At 36.1% G+C, this 19002-nt stretch overlaps 2 protein-coding genes across 2 annotated transcripts; both read left to right on the forward strand.

Moving 5' to 3' along the window:
• The first annotated feature begins 679 nt into the window (after positions 1 to 679).
• On the forward strand, positions 680 to 2856 carry LOC107415098 (uncharacterized). Its single transcript, XM_016023382.4, has 2 exons — positions 680 to 1952; positions 2422 to 2856. Exons 1-2 carry the CDS (start codon positions 1003 to 1005, stop codon positions 2498 to 2500), a joined length of 1029 nt encoding a protein of 342 aa, XP_015878868.4. The 5' UTR covers positions 680 to 1002; the 3' UTR covers positions 2501 to 2856.
• Positions 2857 to 5462: 2606 nt separating this feature from the next.
• LOC125421922 (uncharacterized) lies at positions 5463 to 7286 on the forward strand. The gene has a single exon (XM_048472063.2). It carries the CDS (start codon positions 5793 to 5795, stop codon positions 6705 to 6707), a length of 915 nt encoding a protein of 304 aa, XP_048328020.2. The 5' UTR covers positions 5463 to 5792; the 3' UTR covers positions 6708 to 7286.
• The last annotated feature ends 11716 nt before the right edge of the window (positions 7287 to 19002 follow it).

Genomic DNA, 19002 nt, shown 5'->3' on the forward strand with positions numbered 1-19002 from the left:
CTGGGTACGAGATGTCGTGCAAGAACAATAAACTTGTATGCGAAGGGAGTCAAATTAAAACTCTTTTACATGAAATCATTGCTAACCCACCTCATTAGGGAAAATAAAATATTAATGTAAAGAAATAGGAGTGAAAATTTGATAATAGGAAATTATAGCATGTTTCACCATATATTTATTAGTCAAAATAAAAAAGCAACCGTGAACAAAATTGAATAGAGCTTGTTTCCATAACAGTCATGAAAATTCTAATTTTGTTAATTTACTTTTCCAAATGTGCGGTTCTCCTTCTCCAACATAAATAAATAAATGGTGTATTAAATTTTTCTATCTTTTTAATGACTGGAGTTATGTAGGATCACCTAATAAATCTTTTTTTTTTTTTTCCAATTTTCTTTATTTGTCACGAGTCTTTCATCGTTGAAAGGAAAAATATTAAAAAAGGAAAAAAAATTAAAAGGATTGATTCATAATATTATTTACAAATTAATTAGTGAAATAATGAAATACTCTTTTTTCTGTTTTTTTTTTTTTTTTTAAAGAAAAAAAATTCAATACACTGAATATATACCATTTTCCTCTCATATAGGCATGTGAATCCCGTATATCTTATGTGCAAGGATGGATATACACAGAAGAAGTTTTTCTCGTCCATTGACATAAATATAGTGTGCTATTCTGACGTTCTAGAAAGCCTGCTGGCTTACCCTTCTCAATTCTCCTTAATCGATCAGAAAAAAAGCCAAGAGGTCAACGGTCAACAGTGTCAATCTTGCTCTCCAAACAAACTCAAACCTCTTAGAAGCCTCTAGACCTGTTTGAAATTTCAAATCTCAAACCCCTCTCTTCTTAAACCCCCTCTCTTCTTACCAATCCTTCCTCACTTGTACTCTCCTCTCCCACATCACCACCAAAAACAAAAACATAAAAAACAACTATATTTTTTTAATTATCAACTCTCTCTCCTTTTTCTTATTCAAGCAAATCAATTAATTTTGCTCTATGGGAACTTTGGTTGGTCATGTGGCACCGGGTTTTGGCTTCTTCATCATTGGTTTATGGCACCTCATCAATCATATCAAGCTCCATGTTATGCGTCCAAACTCCTATACGGCACCGTCTTGGTTCCCCACCTCCAGATACAGGTATTTGGAGCTCTACTTGATTATGGCTGGTTCTTGTGCCTCTATAGCCATGGAGCTCTTCATCGGACCCGAACGCCACCAACCGTTCGATTCCGACGGAACCATCCCTTCCAACCATCTCCACAATTTCGAGCACTCTTCCATTTCCATGACCTTCCTTGTGTACGCGGTGTTCGCCGTCGTTTTGGATAGGCTCCGGCCCAAAGCCCAACATGAGTTGACCCAATTACTGGGTGGCATAGCTTTCGCCCAGCAGCTTCTTCTGTTCCACCTTCACTCCGCCGATCATATGGGACCCGAAGGCCAATACCACTTGCTTCTGCAGCTGGTGGTTTTGGTGTCTTTAACCACTACCCTCATGTCCATTGGGCTCGCAAACAGCTTCGTGGTGAGTTTCGTGAGGTCTCTCAGCATTTTCTTCCAAGGTTTGTGGTTCATGGTTATGGGTTTCATGTTGTGGACCCCAGAATTGATACCGAAAGGTTGCTACATCCACTTGGAGGAAGGTCACCATGTGGTGAGGTGCACCGGAGAAAAAGCACTTCACCGAGCCAAGGCTCTGGTTAACCTTCAATTCAGTTGGTACTTGATTGGAACAGCCGTCTTTGGGGTTTCCCTATACTTGGTTATGGTTAAACTTTACGGTGAAAATAATAATAATAAGGTGGAATATTTTTCACTGACAAGGGAATTAGAAGACCAAGAAGGAGAAGACTCGGATGACGTTGAATCCCAAAAGACGGCTACTACACATGGAGCCTCCTTGAACTATGTTCATATGAGCCACGGGCCCAAAGACATAGAGAGGTAAAAAAAAAGTAAAACCAACAAAATGATCATATATAGGATTTAATTATATGTATAGTTGTTGATAATATTATATACAAAATTAGTTTAGGTTGGTGGGATCCGCTTTGTTTCACTATAGGCCTTTCAACATTTATAGGCTTATTAGTTTAAACATGGTCGTGACAGGGAGGATAAATTGTTTGGTTTTTTTTTTTTTTTTTTTTGGTTTTGGAGTTCGGTCAGTTCACCAACTTATTGTAGATTTAAAAGGGAAAAATGTTTTTATTTTATTTTATTTCTTTTACTGTATTAATTCAAACCCACCAACGTGTAAAGGAATTACGTTTGAGTTGATGATAATGGAACTTCAGCTTCTTCTTCTTCTTCTTGTTTTTTCTAATTTCAAGTCCTTATGATTGCTCACTGGCTTTCTTTTTTATTATTATTATTATTTTTTTTAATTTTGATTTATTATATTAATTTGAAGGCAGCTGTTAGGATACACGTCAGACCTGTTACAAAGTGAAATGCCAGAGCTGGCTGTTGGCGATAGATTTGATAATTAGTGCTAGAGTTCAACATGAAGATAAATGTTTTATATCCTACTTTTTTGTGTATATGTATCCCGTACGTTATCACTTGTTTACATATTGTTCCCTGAGATAATCTATACCAGCTACAGACATCAGTTGAACATAGATAAAAATACACTTCCAATTTATTATTTTTTCATAATCTTTAGCAGCCTTTAAAACTTCTTTTATAATTTATAGAAAATATGCCCCTGAATATAAAACTAGCTAAGCACGTTTGACATGCATGAACCTATTTAATTTGCCTGTTTGGATTGGAATCATCAGCTTGGGTTACTCATAATTGTTGACTTTATCTTATATCTAATAAAAATATTTTAATTAATTTTCATGATCTGTATATTTTGTGTCAATTTATTTTGCTTTAATCATAACCCTTTGGAACTACATAACAATCAGTCCAAAAGGCCCAGAAAGTACACGGTCTATGCACCAGCTGCCTGTTCCCCCTCCCGAAATTAAAGGTGGCAAAAATTAATTGGCACGTATATTATACCGTACGCGTGTTGCCTTGGTACTGGAATTCTTGTTCACGAAGCTACTGAGGACTTTTTTTTTTTTTTTTTTTTTTGAAAAATAACTGATTGACTTTAATTTGCAAGCAAAATATAAACTCCGAAAGTGACCCGCATGTGGGTCCTTAAAAAGTTCGCTAGAGGACCATCGGATTAAGATAAGATGCATTCTCATGATGAGCCATTAGAATAAAATAAATATATAAATCAGATTAATTATATCACCAAAATGTGATAGAGCCTTGTAATTAAGGAAGTCCTTTTGGTATCGTTAAGACTTGGATGACAATCAACATTGTTGATAAATTCTCATCTTTTGGATGATAAGAGCAGTGCTAAAATTCCCCCCCAAAAAAAAAAAATTTGTAAGGAATGGCTGTTTTAATTAGGGATGTAACTAAATATAACTATTTTTTTTTTTTTGATAGAGACTATATTATTATAATGTTAGTACCTTTCATCCTATCTTGGTCATCATAATAGTTGAATATATATTTTGAAGAAGATAAGAAAAAATATCACATCAAGGATGCTGATTTTTTTTAATTCCACAATTTCCACGTTCAACAATTTCCACGAAAAACGATTGTACCTACTAAGAGCTCAAGGATGAACAATAAATTATAAAGCGATTTTAGAAAAGCACACGCAACTACTGTATTTCTAAAATTGCGCAAGTTTCAAAACATTGAAAACAATGGATGATGCCTTCTAATCTGTGTGCGTATACAAGTTGCCCAGTACAAATGGAGCACCATATTAATATACATTCAGCAACTTTACTCTTGTTAATATATAATAACAGCCTTACAATCCCAACTTTTTACTTTTGTTTATATTTACAAGATTTAAGTCTTTTTTTTTTTTTTAATTTACTTTTTTCAACGCGATCAAGTCCTTGTGATTTCTCGTTATTTTCTTCTTCTTGATTTTTGTATAATTTTCTTAACTACGAAATCCGTAGCATGAAGCCCAGGATAGCCAGTCAGAGAGGAAAGTCCTGGTTGGGATTTCACACAGAGAGAGAGAGAGAGAGAGAGAGGACGATGCTGTGCATGTAATTATCAATATAACCTAAAATTGAATACTAACAATGACTTAATCCAGCGATCAGCGTACATAGCTTCCTTCAAATAGCACACAAGTAAGAAATTATATCTCTTGCCTCTTTCTTCTTCTTCTTCTTCCCTTTTTTTTTTTTTTTTTTTTTAATTTGTCTAACAAAAGAAATGACGAATAAAATTAAGTAGAAGGTTCCTTAATGTTTATGAATATCCTCATTAATTTACAATGTTTCACATAAAACGATTAAAAGACCATTGATATATAGAAAATCATTTATTAATGTTTTTGTCCATGTTCATCAATACTTTAAATTTTAAGTGTCAAATCCATTAATTGATCATTTTGCATAAGTACGATCGTTTCATGAGAAAAATCCATATTCAAACCGGGGTATTTGCAATATTTTTCTAGATTAAAAAATTTATTATTTGTCACCTCTAATAAATTATCATTAATAAAATTTATCTGTTAAATGATAATTATTTTAAATATTATTAAAAAGAAGTTTATTTTTAAAATTTTAAAATAAAAAATAATAAAATTAAATATTTTAATTATACTTACTACGTAGAATGGAGAATGGAGATCGTTACCGTTAAAAAAAAAAAAAAACACATCTCATTGAATATGTATTATTTGCTAAAATTTAGTTGAATTACCTGAATCCTTTAATAACTTATGTTCCCTCATTTTTTTTTTTAATGTTTACATAATCTCTATCATTATTGACAAAAAATTTAGTGGAATTATCCACTAAATGTCAATTTAAATGATTACTACTAAAGAGGTCATTTTTAAAATTTTAAAATAAAAATAATAAAATAAATTACTTTAGTTAAACTTTATTATAAAGAATGGAGATTTTCACTATTAAAAAAATATATATATAGATATATATATATATATATATATATATATATAACATCTCATTTAATATGTATTATTTGCTAAAATTTAGCTGAATTACCTGAATCATGGAATCTCTATTATTATAGACAAAAAATTGTTTTTTTTTTTTTTTTCCCCCAAATGTTCACTGCAAATGTAGAAGAGAAGGATGACATTTTATTTTCACATAGAATGCAAGGGAACGACCTGCAATATGAATGCATATATGACACTCATGTGTGTTTAGTTAGAGCATTATAATTTATAATCACTGTTGAAGACCACCAACTTATATAGTATATTTTAATTGAAATATTTGATTGTATTATCTTTTATACTAAAACTTTAAATGTGAACTTTTAATAATAGTTATTTAAAAGCTATTTGATGTATAAATATCATTAATAATTTTTGACTGTTAATGACAAATATTGAGAAAGTCTAAATCCTATTTAATTAGTTAGGAAAGTCGAGATCGAAGTCGGAATGCTGTTAAATCTTCCTATTCCCAAAACCACCAAGCCAAGTCTTTTGGAACGTGGAAGCCTCTAGACTCTCCTTCCACTATTTTTAACTTCTACTCCATCTCCAAATCCCTCCTCCTACTCCTCCTTGTACCCCTTCCTTCTTCACCAATACTACTTCCTTCTCTTACCAAACAAAAATAAAAAATAAAAAGAAACAAAACTCTCTTCTAGGCTCAATTTGCTCTATCTCTTTCTCTTTCCCTCTTCCTTAACTACAAAACTAGAAAAACAAAATTAAATAACCTACTTCCGTCAGTTGATATTTTGGAGATGGGAACTTTGGTAGGGCATGTCGCTCCCGGTTTTGGTTTCTTCGTCATTGGATTATGGCACCTTCTTAATCACATCAAGCTCCATGTTATGCGTCCAGACTCCTATACGTCGCCATCTTGGTTCCCCACCTCCAAATACAGGTATTTGGAGCTCTACTCGATTATGGCAGGTTCTTGTGCCTCCATAGTCATGGAGCTTTTCATTGGCCCCGAACGACACCAACCTTTTAACCCCGACGGAACCATCCCTTCCAACCATCTCCACAACCTGGAGCACTCTTCCATCTCCATCACCTTCTTCGTCTACGCGGCGTTCGCCATCGTTCTCGATCGAACCAGGCCCAAGGCCCATTTGGAGTTGACTCAGTTGTTGGGTGCCGTAGCATTCGGGCAACAGCTTCTTCTGTTCCACCTGCACTCTGCGGACCACAAGGGACCCGAAGGACAATACCACCTGCTTCTGCAGCTGGTGATCGTTGCGTGTTTAATAACGACTGGGATGTCGATTGGGTTCCCGAAGAGTTTCTCTGTGAGCTTTGTGAGGTCGCTCGGCATTTTGTTTCAGGGCTTGTGGCTGATGGTGATGGGATTCATGCTGTGGATTCCGGAGGTGATGCCCAAAGGGTGCCATCTGAAGTTGGAAAAGGGTCACCATGTGGTGAGGTGTACCGGAGATGAAGCGCTTCACCGAGCCAAGGCTCTTATAAATATCCAGTTCAGTTGGTGCTTCATCGGAGTAGCCATTTTCGGGGTTTCTCTCTACTTGGTTATGGTTAAAGTTTACGAAGAATATATATGTGTGAGTAAAAGGGAAGAGCAACAGGTAGTAGTAGAAGAAGAAGACTACTCGGATGACGTTGAATCCCAAAAGACAAGTAGTAGATTACATTCATATCACCAAATCACCTCTTAGACATATAAAAAATTGATAGATAGAATTAATTAGTTAAGAAAACAAACAAAAAATTGACGTTGTTCTATGTGTTATAAATTAGATGTTGATACAGGTTACTTAGCTAGCTGGGTTGATGGGATCCTCTTTTTTCTCTCTTTTTTTTTTTTTTTTTTTTTTGGGGATAAGACTTAAATTGTGTGGCTTTAATTCAATTAAAAAGTTAAAAGAAGAGGAGGAATGGAAATTGTTTGGTTTTCTTTCATATGGCTTTTTAGTTTTGGTCAATCAGTTCACCAACTTCTTGTAAAACGCACGGCCGGGATGTGCTTATTATTATTATTATTGTTACAAAAAAAATTATAAAAAAAAAATATATATATTTTCTTCCTCTTAAGCCACCAACTTAATTGTAAAGGAATTGTGTTTGAGTTGATCATGTAACTTCAGCTTCTTCTTCTTCTTCTTTTGTTTATTTATTTAAATGTCCGAGTTCTTATGATTTATCTTTTTTTTTTTTTTAAGGTTTTATATATATGCACGTTGTTAATTTTATGTACACACCCTGATAATAAATCTATAAATGATTCAAATTAGTCATCTGCGGCGGACTTTTATGTTTTTTGCAATATCATCAGCTCAGATTACTGATTTTCCTTTTATTTATCTTAATATTATCTTATAATTTCTGGATTGGGGTGTTACAGATCGTGTTGGATTGTTTACGCTTCGTGATTCGTATCTTCAGTATTAATATTCATATATAACCTCCTTTGACAAGCTAAGAAAACACAGCTAGCTAGCCACTTGGTCCTCATCTCAAGATAGGTAACAGGTAACTGCCACATTGCCTTGATATTCTTTTACATCAAAACTGTTTGAATTTTGTAAGTTACATAAACTCCGAAAATGACCTGCTAGCTAGCTAGTGGGTCACCAAAATATTCCCAGCGGGGCCCCTACTAAGATAAGGAATTTTGTTATGGCCATTTTGCGTATATAAATCATATATTTGTCGTTAAAAGGTGATAGAGCTTTGTAAGGAATTGTTTGAATAATCAATTCAAAAACTTTGACAAAAAAAGAAAAAAGAAAAAACCAAGAGAGATGAAAATGATGTAATAAACTAATTGATTGATTAAGAAACCAACCTCTTTCTATTTTAATTTTTTTGCTACCAAGGGACAAAAGGTTAGTAAAGCACTTTGCTTGTCGTGTTAATAGGTCCATATTCGAATTCAGGGAAAAATACAAGTGAAAAAAGCAATTTGTTTAGTGATTGCCTGCTAAGTTGGATTTGTTATATTTAAGTGCATAGAATAAGAAGAGGGACACAGATAGACTGCATAAAATAAGAAAAGGGAAATAGATAGAAAGTTAAAATTTCCACTAGAAAGTTAATATTTGGTGGATTCATTTTTGTAACTTTATATAAATTCATATTGATTGCTTTCTTTGGCTTTGGCTAGATTTGCGCCAGTCACTTGTCCCCCAGTTTCCTCCCAGTGAAAAAACAAAAAAAACAAAAAAACAAAAAAAACAAAAAAAAAAAAGAGAAAGAAAAAGAAAAAGAAAAGCATTCTATCAAATCTGCACTGTCTAAGAAGTTACTTATATGTGTGATTGCACTAATTTATATGAAAATATTCAATTATATTAGGGTTCATGGTATAAATTAATATTAATTTATAATAGTTATAATTTATTATACATATCAATTAACTAAAAAGATAAAGTAAAAAACAAAAATTAACAATCAATACTATTTTAAATTATATATTATATTTATAGTTAATAAAATATTAAAATATCATCGATTATTATTAACAAATTATTAAAATAATATATAGAAAAAGAAAAAAAAAATTTGTTTTCAAATGTGTCAACAAAATTATTAAATCTTATAATAAAGCGCATCGTATCTCACTATTGTCGTTCCACGCGTCTGATCTTAACTAAAAAGCCCCGACCTACGAGTGGTCTATGAGCGATTAAAGTTTGAATAAACAAAACCAAACCAATTGTTTTTATCCCTTTTTTGTTTGTTGGTCACAACAATAACATAGTCCGAGACATATAATATTTTATTTTGAAATTGCAATTTAATTAATTTATGAGTATAAAGTATAGAGTAGATAGGATTTGATAAATTATCTCCAATGAGTGTTAAAAAAATGGATGTTTCAGACCTGTCTTCATGTTCACGCCAAATCAAATTTTGGCAGATTAATTTAACAAATATCAATTAGATGTTCATTGAAATCATTTTTAGTAATACAATACTATTTGGAAATCTGACAAACTAGCATGGTACATTGCGTATACTGCCCTCTCTGTCTCTATATCATGTGGAGTACATTTGAAAGCAAATAAAAGCTTGTGAAAACCTTCTAACTTTTTCTTGAACAAATTTCTTGGACTTGAAAATTTATGCTAATTTCCGCTTCATTAACCTATTTTTCTAATATATATTTTATACCCTATATATTTTTGTACTAAAAGTACGATCTGTTTATAACTTATTTGTTTGTTGTCCTCTGAATTGTTGATTGTTTGTCTCCGCGTGGTTCTTAAGCCAAACGTTATTACAATTGGGGGGCACATACAAGCGCTTAATTAATCATTTTCTGTATAAAATTGATATTAAAGCAATGAAAGTAGCTAAACCATTGGAAGTTCAATTATGATAATTATTAAGTACTTTTTATTTAGAGCTTTGTGCATGATCAATACGGCCACTTTTTGCTTCAAAAGATGCGGAAAAATTAAAGCAGTGGGAAACTAACTTGTTATCTAATGTTTAATTAAATATTACAGAACATTGATGCTAGCTGGTTTTTATTTATTTATTTTTTGCATCTTTTTGCCCACACCTTAATAACTTGCTCGTGCAAGCAAGCTTTAATTTTGGTTTGTCGCATCCGCATTTGTTTTGTTGGTATTGCTTTTTCTTAGAATTTATTTTTCATTGGTTTGTTTTATTCTTTTCTGTCCCACAGCCACATGCAACTTTGAGACTTTTTTTTTTTTGGTGAATATGCAACTTTGAGACTAAGCATTGATATTCATTGCTTTTAATATTTTAACAAGGACAAGTATAGATATTGATATTATATATTCTTATATTGATATTATATATTCTTTCTTTCTTTCTATTTTTTTAATTATATATATATATATATATATATATATACATACATATAAAGCTAGCTAGACTTTGACCCTTGTTATGTGGTGGACCGGTTTATATAAAGACATTAACATTAAATATACAATTCTTATGCAATTTTATTACTACTCACAAAGATCAGAAATGAAATTAATGTCTAGGACAAAATAAAATAATCATGGTAGTATTACATTATCAAAACTTCCTTAATTAGACATTACACATTTGGGTTAAAAAAATTTGAGTATATATATATATATATATGTTATACGGTATAAACAATTCACAATATTGATGATGATTTTTTAAAAAATCGTCGTCAATATTTATTTCTACATAACAATATTAATAATAATTTTTTCAAAAATCATTATTACTATTAGAAATTTGCATATGTACCATCTGCATCATAAATGGATTCATATATATATTTTTATATATATATATATGGAATGCAAAGTGCTTTTTATATGTTAATTGTCACTAATATATATTGTGTATATGTATATAGCTACGTCGAATTATAAATGGATTGCTAAAATAATGGAAGATTAAAACAAAATAGATAATAGACAGAAAAAGACACTCGGTTCTCTTCCTGGAAGATTCAAGTGGTATTACCTTGTAAAACACTATATATTTTAAATGCTATAATCCAAAAAAAAAAAAAAAAATTTAAGCTCTAGCATTTGTTTTGAAATTGCAATTCATGTGTACGGGAAAATCTTGGTGAATGATCCTTTCAATGTTCTTAACAACAATACTGTGAGTCAAACTGAGCATGGAAAAGTAGAGTTTTTTTTTTTTTTGACTCCCTTGACTCTCGGAAAGCAAATGTCTAATGAAACTTCTTCGTCTTTTTCCTTTTTGGGTCGATAAATGAAAGCTTCCTTTCTTTTACTTTTGTTTTTGGACGAAGTTTCCTTGCCTTTTACAAAAGGGGAATTTGGCCCAATACCCTCATAGGACCGAGGTTAATGAATTTTGCCCCCTCACTTGATATCTTTTTTGTTCTACCCCTCAATATCCCTTATAACCTTCAAACAAAAAACAATTACTTACATATCCTCTTATTTTTGAAACCAAAATAAAATCAACTTTTCCTTTTCTAAACGTCTTTACACTTTCATACAAATACAAAAAACCAAACAAACGGCTTTACACGAACACACAAATACAAAAAACCAAACCAAAGCTGCCGTGGAAAAGCCAAACATTAGGATCTCATCTCAGCACTGTCCGAGGTAATTGGTTGAATCTTTTTGTTTATTTGTTGCCGTGGGACCAGTGTGGGTTGTTTTTGTGTGGATTTGGCTTTGTGTTTATTTCTTTCGTTGCCGTGGAGTGTGGATTTTTATTTATATTTTTTGTGTTTATTTGTTGCCTTATCTTACCGTTAAATACTTACAAATTTAGTACAATGAGACATTGAAACTTGTGATTTCTGTTTAGTGTTTGAGAACCGGTTTAAAATGTGGAATTTTTGAAGATTTAGGTTTTCGTATGGAAGTGATTATAACCTAGGTTTTAGGATAGATTGATATTGGGCATTAGTAGGAAATGAAGAGAGGAAAAAAATGGGACCGGTTTGGCCTTGAACGGTGGCCGGAGGTGGAAGAAATAACCGGGTCAAGAATCTGGTCGGGAGTGGTTTAGGCGGGTTTGGGTCGACCCGGAAAAGGGTTGAAGATGGATTGAACGACATGTCGTCTGGGATGAACGACACCCAGACGACACGTCGTTTTTAATTTTTATAAAAAATTTTTTTTTCGGTTCCATCGACAGACATCCCTGAGCATGGAAAATAAATAAAGGATGAAGGCAGGGAAATCAATGAATTTGATGAAGAATAATGTTAGTTTGTAATAATGTTAGTTTGTAATAAAAAAACATAATATATGTATATATATGTATTTGTTACAACTTAGGGATATAAGGATTTTTACCCTGATCGAAGTTTAAATCCTTAAGCTAAAGGTGTTATCTCACTAGTGCATGATACTCAAACTCTGTCTAGAAAACTGCTTTTGTGGGTTGAAAAGAAGAATTTTTTTAAAAACGTACTTGACCCTTAGGAAACTAATTATATTTCTTTTTGGATTTGTATACAGATAAAATAAATATGAAGTGAATGATTTGTATAGCATATATAGGTGTCGGTAGGTCTGAGCTTTTACAACCAAATCAGGTTAAACACAAGCAGTATGGGGAAGAGATGTAGCTACATTAGTTGACATACTCATATAGAAGTGGTGGACATGTTGCAGTCCAGCTTAACCTATATGTTCAGATTATAGTCTGCAACTTTCTGTGCACATTTTTTAGACATATATTGTATGGTAAGAAATAATTAAATATAACATGAATATGATATGTATATATACAGTCTAAGGACTGCTTTTGATTGGCTTATAACAATCTGTCTGTTGCGTCGCTTCTATCTAGTCTTCCACCTCTATACTTCACTTTCTTGTTTTTCTATTTTGGGTGAATTGACTACTTCCTCTCCAGTCATTTCAATATTTCACTTTATCTGCTTCTGCATGTAGCATCATAATTGGCCACAATTGTGGGTTGCTCTATTAAAACCTCACTTTAGACTATAGCTGCATTAGAAATCTTAGTTGCTTTTCAGACCTTCTTTTTTCTTTTAAGTTTTTTCTTCTTCCTTTTTGTTAGGGTAATTTATTACTAAAAATCAGTACATGGAGATAAGAGAAAAATACTTTATGATTAATTATAATTGAAGTTGAGAATTCTAGAGTTAGTACTTTCTAAAGGTATAGATATATATATATATATATAGAGAGAGAGAGAGAGAGAGAGAAGATTGATGCATAAAATTTTAGGTACATGGTTAGCTAGAAGCAAACACGCAAATACTTTATCCCCAAAAAAGAAAAAAAGAAAAAATTAAAGAAAAAGAAGATAGAAAGATTTAGATGGCATGCACACTGCTATACAGTAAATGTTTTGTAGATGGCATGCACAATATCCTTAGGAAGAGAGCGTATGAAATTGAGGATTGCGGATATTTATACATGTATGTATACATAGTTGACAATGTTGTTAAAGGTAGATAAAAGTTTATTAATGTTGTCAATGTACATTTGTAGGTTGTACTTTATAATGGCACCAAAGAGGAACTTGCGACGTCAACCGAAGAAGGGAGTTAAGAAGGTGGAAAGTAAGAGACGCGATGGTAGCACAGCAGCACCCGACTCTAAGCGTCGACGAACTACTAGGCAGAAATCCAAATCTGAGACGGAAAGCACCAAACTTCGAGGGCACGTTCCACTTTCCTCTCCCCCATCTGATATGGTAAGTTTTATATTCATTTATGTTGTTTTGTGCGGTAAATGATAAGACATCTGACAGTATTTATTCATGAATGTGAAAACTGAAGAAAAACTTCACCCGATGGCCATCGGTAATTGCCGATAGGCCATCGGGCTTTTTTTTAGTTCATTGTAGGTTGATTACCGATGGTTTCATCGGTAATTACCACTTGTGCAAAAATGTGAACCCATATGTCTTAAGATTTAGTTGGAAATTATTATTATCAAGTTAGGGTGGAAAAATAGGGTATGATTAAATCGTTGATGTCAGTTCCATTTATGTAATTCATTTTGCAGCCCATCGATGCTCCAAAGGAACGGATGTTGCAGGATGCCGATATAAATAAAGTTAGAGCACATTCATTCGAGAATCCAATAGAGGCGAACAAAGTAATTACAAGTGTCCTCATAAGTGAGCAGCTAGAAAAGTATAGACAAACATGTTTTGGACACTTACTTGACATGAAGAACCTCCGGTTCTCTGGTCAGTTAGTGCATCACCTGCTTTGCAGACAAGTTGTGTCCAACAATCCAGAAGTACTGGAGTTTAACTTCGGCGGATCTGCAGTGCGGTTTATGAAGTGGGAATTTGCACTCATTAGTGGGTTAAAGTTTTGTAGGTACCCTTCGATGTATGATATGCAAATTTCCAAAGGAAATGAGCTGCGCACGAGGTTGCTAGATGACAGGAGTGACTTGAAACCGCCCGAACTGGAACGACAATTCAAGGATACACTTTTTGTGGATGATTGGGATGCTATTAGAATTGCGTTACTATATTTCTTAGTTCATGGTGTACTCGGAATGGATCCGAAGGTTCAAATAAATAAAAAATTCATTGATTTGGTTGCTGATCTCGACGTATTTAATTCCTACCCTTGGGGCATTCTGAGCTACAAGGAGACGATCAACTCATTCCACAATGCATTCCAGCAACGAGGACGAGGACGTGCAGTAAAGAATAAATCACAGTATTATGACCTAAAAGGTTTTCCATTGGTGTTTCAGGTATGGTAATATATTTAATACATGTAGCGTTTACTTAAAAATTATATTTAATAACCTATAATTTGTATTTTGTAGGTGTGGGGGTTTGAAGCAATCCCTGATTTTGGTAACCAATTTGCCGACTGGTTGGAAACCTGTTGTCCGAGGATCCTTGGATGGCATACTCCAAGGCAACCGAACCATTTTGCTGTCCATAATTGGTTCTCCTCCAATAGCAATGTAAGGCAAATTTTTTTTAGACTACATGGTACGACTACATTCAAGTTACATTACCATAGTCAGTTTCCAAATTTACTTTTTTTTCCTTTCTTCATTGCATGTAGTATGTTGTGCACTGGAGGTTAGATGCTACCGATGAGGAGAAGACTATGGATTACTGGCGAACAATAGCAATTGACATACATGAAGTTCGCTACACGTCACCTCCAATTGTAGCACCAATAGTTGGCGCTAAAGATGTTGGCGCTAAAGATGTTAGCGCTAAAGATGCATCCAAAGCTGAGGAGCATTCTAGTGGCCCTCCAGATGCTAATTTCAGGGTATGCAATTGTTACTTGCACGCAAATTTGTATTTCATATGTTGTACTAATATATGTTGACTTATGTTTTGGATATTGATATTGATTAGCTTGCTTGTTTGGAGGCAAAATTTGATGAATTAAATAAAGAGATGGCAGCGTTAAGGAAGATGCTTAGTTCTGTTATTGACCAACAAAAGCATCAGGTATCATTTAGACAACTTAGTATACTTTACTTTAGTGCTTCAGCATTAGTAAATTACATATTGTAATTCAGCAATTATTTGTTGTTAGAGTTTGGGAACTGCAAAAATAACCATTGTGTTTTGCAGGCCGAGCATCATATGCATAGCCATTCGCCGTCATCTTCGGTTAGATCATCATCCCCTGTGGCACCGTCTGTTGGAGAGCAAGCTGAAGAATTTGATGCACCCATAGACGGTTCCAATGGTAGGAAGGAGGATGATGATTGTACTACACCGTTTGAGCCTATCGTACCTGGAGGACCCTATGTGGAGGATTCCTGGGCTTTGGTGCCATATCGGCCTTTGCATTTCGGGTGGGATATCGGTGCTTCAGCTGACAGTCCACATCATGACCAATCAGCTGAGATTGAGGTGGAAGATCGGATGCATAACGTTGGTGATACAAGCCAATTCGGTCGAGTTTACCACCGGTCACATCACGTCATCTCTTCTTACACCGACCCGTGTAAAAAGAAGGTCAAATTTAATCTTACTCGACCTATTGATGCATCAAAGGAGAGGGCGTTCGATGAGTGGTATAGGGTGGCACCGAAGGAAGCAACCGTGTGTACATCTTATATGACGGTGGGAAAGGAATTTTTTGCTGAGCTACTTACCGATGAAGGATGGTTGAATTCTGATGTAAGTTATATGCTTTATGTTCATGTAAAATCATTGTGGTCCTACGTTTGGAATGATGTTTTATTTATCACCTCGCACTTGTTACTTATTTCCTTTAATGTGGTTTTGCAGCATATTGACACTATTTTGTATTTCATACGAAAAAGGCGGTTTGATAATGAGAAGATGTTCACCAACACCTGTGCCATATTAGACGTGTTATTTTGGGTAAGATGATTGGATGTTACTGCGTTGCTCGACAGGGGGCATCTAAGAAGAGTCATAGTTCAGGCTCAGACAGTGGTTGGTTCAGCCCTCGAGGCAGATTTCAGAGGAGAGGCGGCTATCGTATGCCCCAACCAGCGCGCCATTCCATCAGCGGCGGCACGAGCTCATATCAGCACTCTGGGTTTAGCCCCAAGCCATTCTGCAGACGTTGCAATAGAGCACACCATGGGATTTGCCAGTTTGAGGGTGTGTGCTTTCAGTGTGGGCAGGCGGGACATATTAAGAGAAATTGCCCTTATGGAGAGGCGGGAGTGTTAGGGGCGAGCCCACCATCACATCAGGCCAGTGGGTCGCGGGGTCAGAGTTCCCGAGGGAGTTATGCAGTAGGAGGTTCATCAGGATCAGTCCCACAGCCTGTTGGACCGAGCAGGGGTAGAGGACGGAGGCCCCAGCAGACAGGGCAGGGTCGAGTGTTTGCGATGACGCAGCAGGAGGCCCTAGCTACACCGGACGTCGTGGCAGGTACGTTGAATATATTCGGTAATGATGCATTAGTACTTATAGACCCGGGAGCAACACATTCATTCATCTCCAAGGAATTCGTCACTCGGGTCGATATGACCCCTACTCCTTTAGAATGTCTGCTAGAAATAGCCACTCCTGCAGGAGAATCCTTGTGGCCTAGCCAGTTAATCAAGGAATGTTTCTTCTGCATCGAAGATCAAGTGATGGAGGCGGACTTGATCCTGTTGGATCTGTCCGGACTTGATGTAATTTTGGGCATGGATTGGTTGGCAAGGAACCATGCATCTGTAGACTGTTTCAGCAAGGAAGTTACATTCAGGAGGCCAGGGTTGCCAGAAGTAGTATTCCGTGGAGGAGTTGGAAGGCCCTTACCGAGGTTGATATCTACCCTTACCGCCAAGAAGCTACTGAATAAAGGTTGCCAGGGGTATTTGGCTCATGTGATAGATACCCGAGTAAGTGGGGTCAGGTTGGAAGACATGCCCGTTGTGAGGGATTTCCCGGACGTGTTTCCTGAGGAGTTACCAGGATTGCCTCCGGAAAGGGAAGTTGACTTTCCCATTGAATTGATTCCAGGCACCGTGCCTATTTCTCTACCACCGTATCGGATGGCTCCAGCGGAGTTAAGGGAGCTAAAGGTCCAGTTGCAAGATTTGGTAGATAAGGGGTTTATTAGACCAAGTATATCGCCGTGGGGAGCCCCAGTTTTGTTTGTAAAGAAAAAGGATGGTAGTCTAAGGCTGTGTATAGACTACCGACAACTTAATAAGGTCACCATTCCTAATCGCTATCCGTTGCCAAGGATAGATGATCTATTCGACCAACTCCAAGGTGCCAAGGTGTTCTCCAAGATCGACTTGAGGTCGGGATACCATCAGTTAAGGATCCGAGAGTCGGACATTCCTAAGACTGCCTTTAGGACGAGGTACGGACATTATGAATTCCTAGTGATGTCGTTCGGACTCACCAATGCCCCAGCAGCTTTCATGGACTTGATGAATAGGGTGTTTCGTCCATACTTGGATCATTTTGTCATTGTATTTATCGATGACATTCTGATCTATTCAAGGAGCCAAGAAGAGCACGTGAGGCATTTGAAGAGAGTGCTCCAAACTCTAAGACAGCATCAGCTATATGCTAAATTCGACAAGTGTGAATTCTGGTTGAATCAAGTGGGTTTTCTCGGACATATCGTGTCGGCAGAAGGTATCTATGTGGACCCTGATAAGGTAAAGGCAGTGTTGAGTTGGGAGCGCCCTACCACTGTGAGGGAGGTACGAAGTTTTCTTGGATTAGCGGGTTACTACCGTCGTTTTATTGAAGGGTTTTCAAGGATTGCCGGGCCGCTTCATAGATTGACCCGAAAGAATGTTGAATTTAGTTGGACGGACAGGTGTGAACAGAGTTTTCAGGAGTTGAAGCAAAAGTTGACATCCGCACCTGTTTTAACTTTACCTGATGGGAATGAAGGTTTTGAGGTTTATTGTGATGCATCCCATCAAGGGTTGGGTTGCGTGCTAATGCAGAATCAAAGGGTGGTAGCGTATGCATCTCGGCAATTGAAGCAGCACGAACAGAATTACCCTACGCACGACTTAGAATTGGCGGCGGTAGTCTTTGCTCTAAAGAAGTGGAGGCACTACTTGTATGGGGCCACGTGCCAAATCTATACCGACCACAAGAGCCTCAAGTATATTTTCACTCAGAAGGAGTTAAATATGAGGCAAAGGCGATGGATGGAGTTGTTAAAGGATTACGACTGTGTGATTGACTATCACCCGGGTAAGGCGAATGTAGTGGCAGATGCTTTGAGTAGGAAGGCTACTGGATCCCTTGCTCACATCCAAGTCATCCAACTACCTCTCATGGTGGAGTTGAAGAAGATGGGGGTGTTAATGCATATGCATCCTTCAGGAGTTCTCATGGCTAGCTTCCAGGTACGACCGGTGTTGGTGGATCGTATAGTAGAGACCCAAATGGAAGATCCTAAGTTGAGGACAATTAAGGGCAAGGTACAAGAAGGTCTTGATCCGGAATTTTCCATAAGGAGGGATGGAGCCCTCGTGTATAAAGGACGACTTTGCGTTCCGGATATCCCAGGACTCAAGAAGGAGATTTTGGAGGAGGCGCATAGCTCGATGTATGCGATGCATCCTGGGAGTACCAAGATGTATCGGACGCTTGTTAAGTATTATTGGTGGATTGGTATGAAGAGAGAAGTGGCAGACTTTGTATCAAAATGTTTGATTTGTCAACAAGTGAAAGCAGAAAGACAGAAGCCTTCGGGACTACTCCAACCTTTACCGATTCCCGTGTGGAAGTGGGAAGAACTCAACATGGACTTCGTATTCAAGCTTCCTTCCACACCTAGAAGGTACGACGGCATTTGGGTAATCATTGATCGTCTCACCAAGTCGGCACACTTCCTACCGGTACGAGAACGTTTTTCGCCCGAGAAGTTAGCCCAGTTGTTCGTGCAACGCATTGTAAGTCTTCATGGAGTACCGTTAGCCATTGTCTCCGATCGAGATCCGCGCTTTACTTCACGACTATGGCGGAAGTTGGCTGATGCACTAGGAGCAAGACTTAACTACAGCACCGCTTTTCACCCACAATCTGATGGACAAGCAGAGCGCACAATCCAGACATTAGAAGACATGCTAA

Source organism: Ziziphus jujuba, chromosome 4 (assembly GCF_031755915.1).
Source record: "Ziziphus jujuba cultivar Dongzao chromosome 4, ASM3175591v1".
Lineage (NCBI taxonomy): Eukaryota > Viridiplantae > Streptophyta > Magnoliopsida > Rosales > Rhamnaceae > Ziziphus > Ziziphus jujuba.

What these genes read in the sequence shown, in the direction of transcription:
- LOC107415098 (XM_016023382.4), top strand. Translation starts at nt 1,003, where the DNA reads ATGGGAACTTTGGTTGGTCATGTGGCACCGGGTTTTGGCTTCTTCATC. An exon ending in GGGCCCAAAGACATAGAGAG is followed by an intron (nt 1,953 to 2,421) that starts GTAAAAAAAAAG and finishes ATTAATTTGAAG; the next exon opens with GCAGCTGTTAGGATACACGT.
- LOC125421922 (XM_048472063.2), top strand. Translation starts at nt 5,793, where the DNA reads ATGGGAACTTTGGTAGGGCATGTCGCTCCCGGTTTTGGTTTCTTCGTC.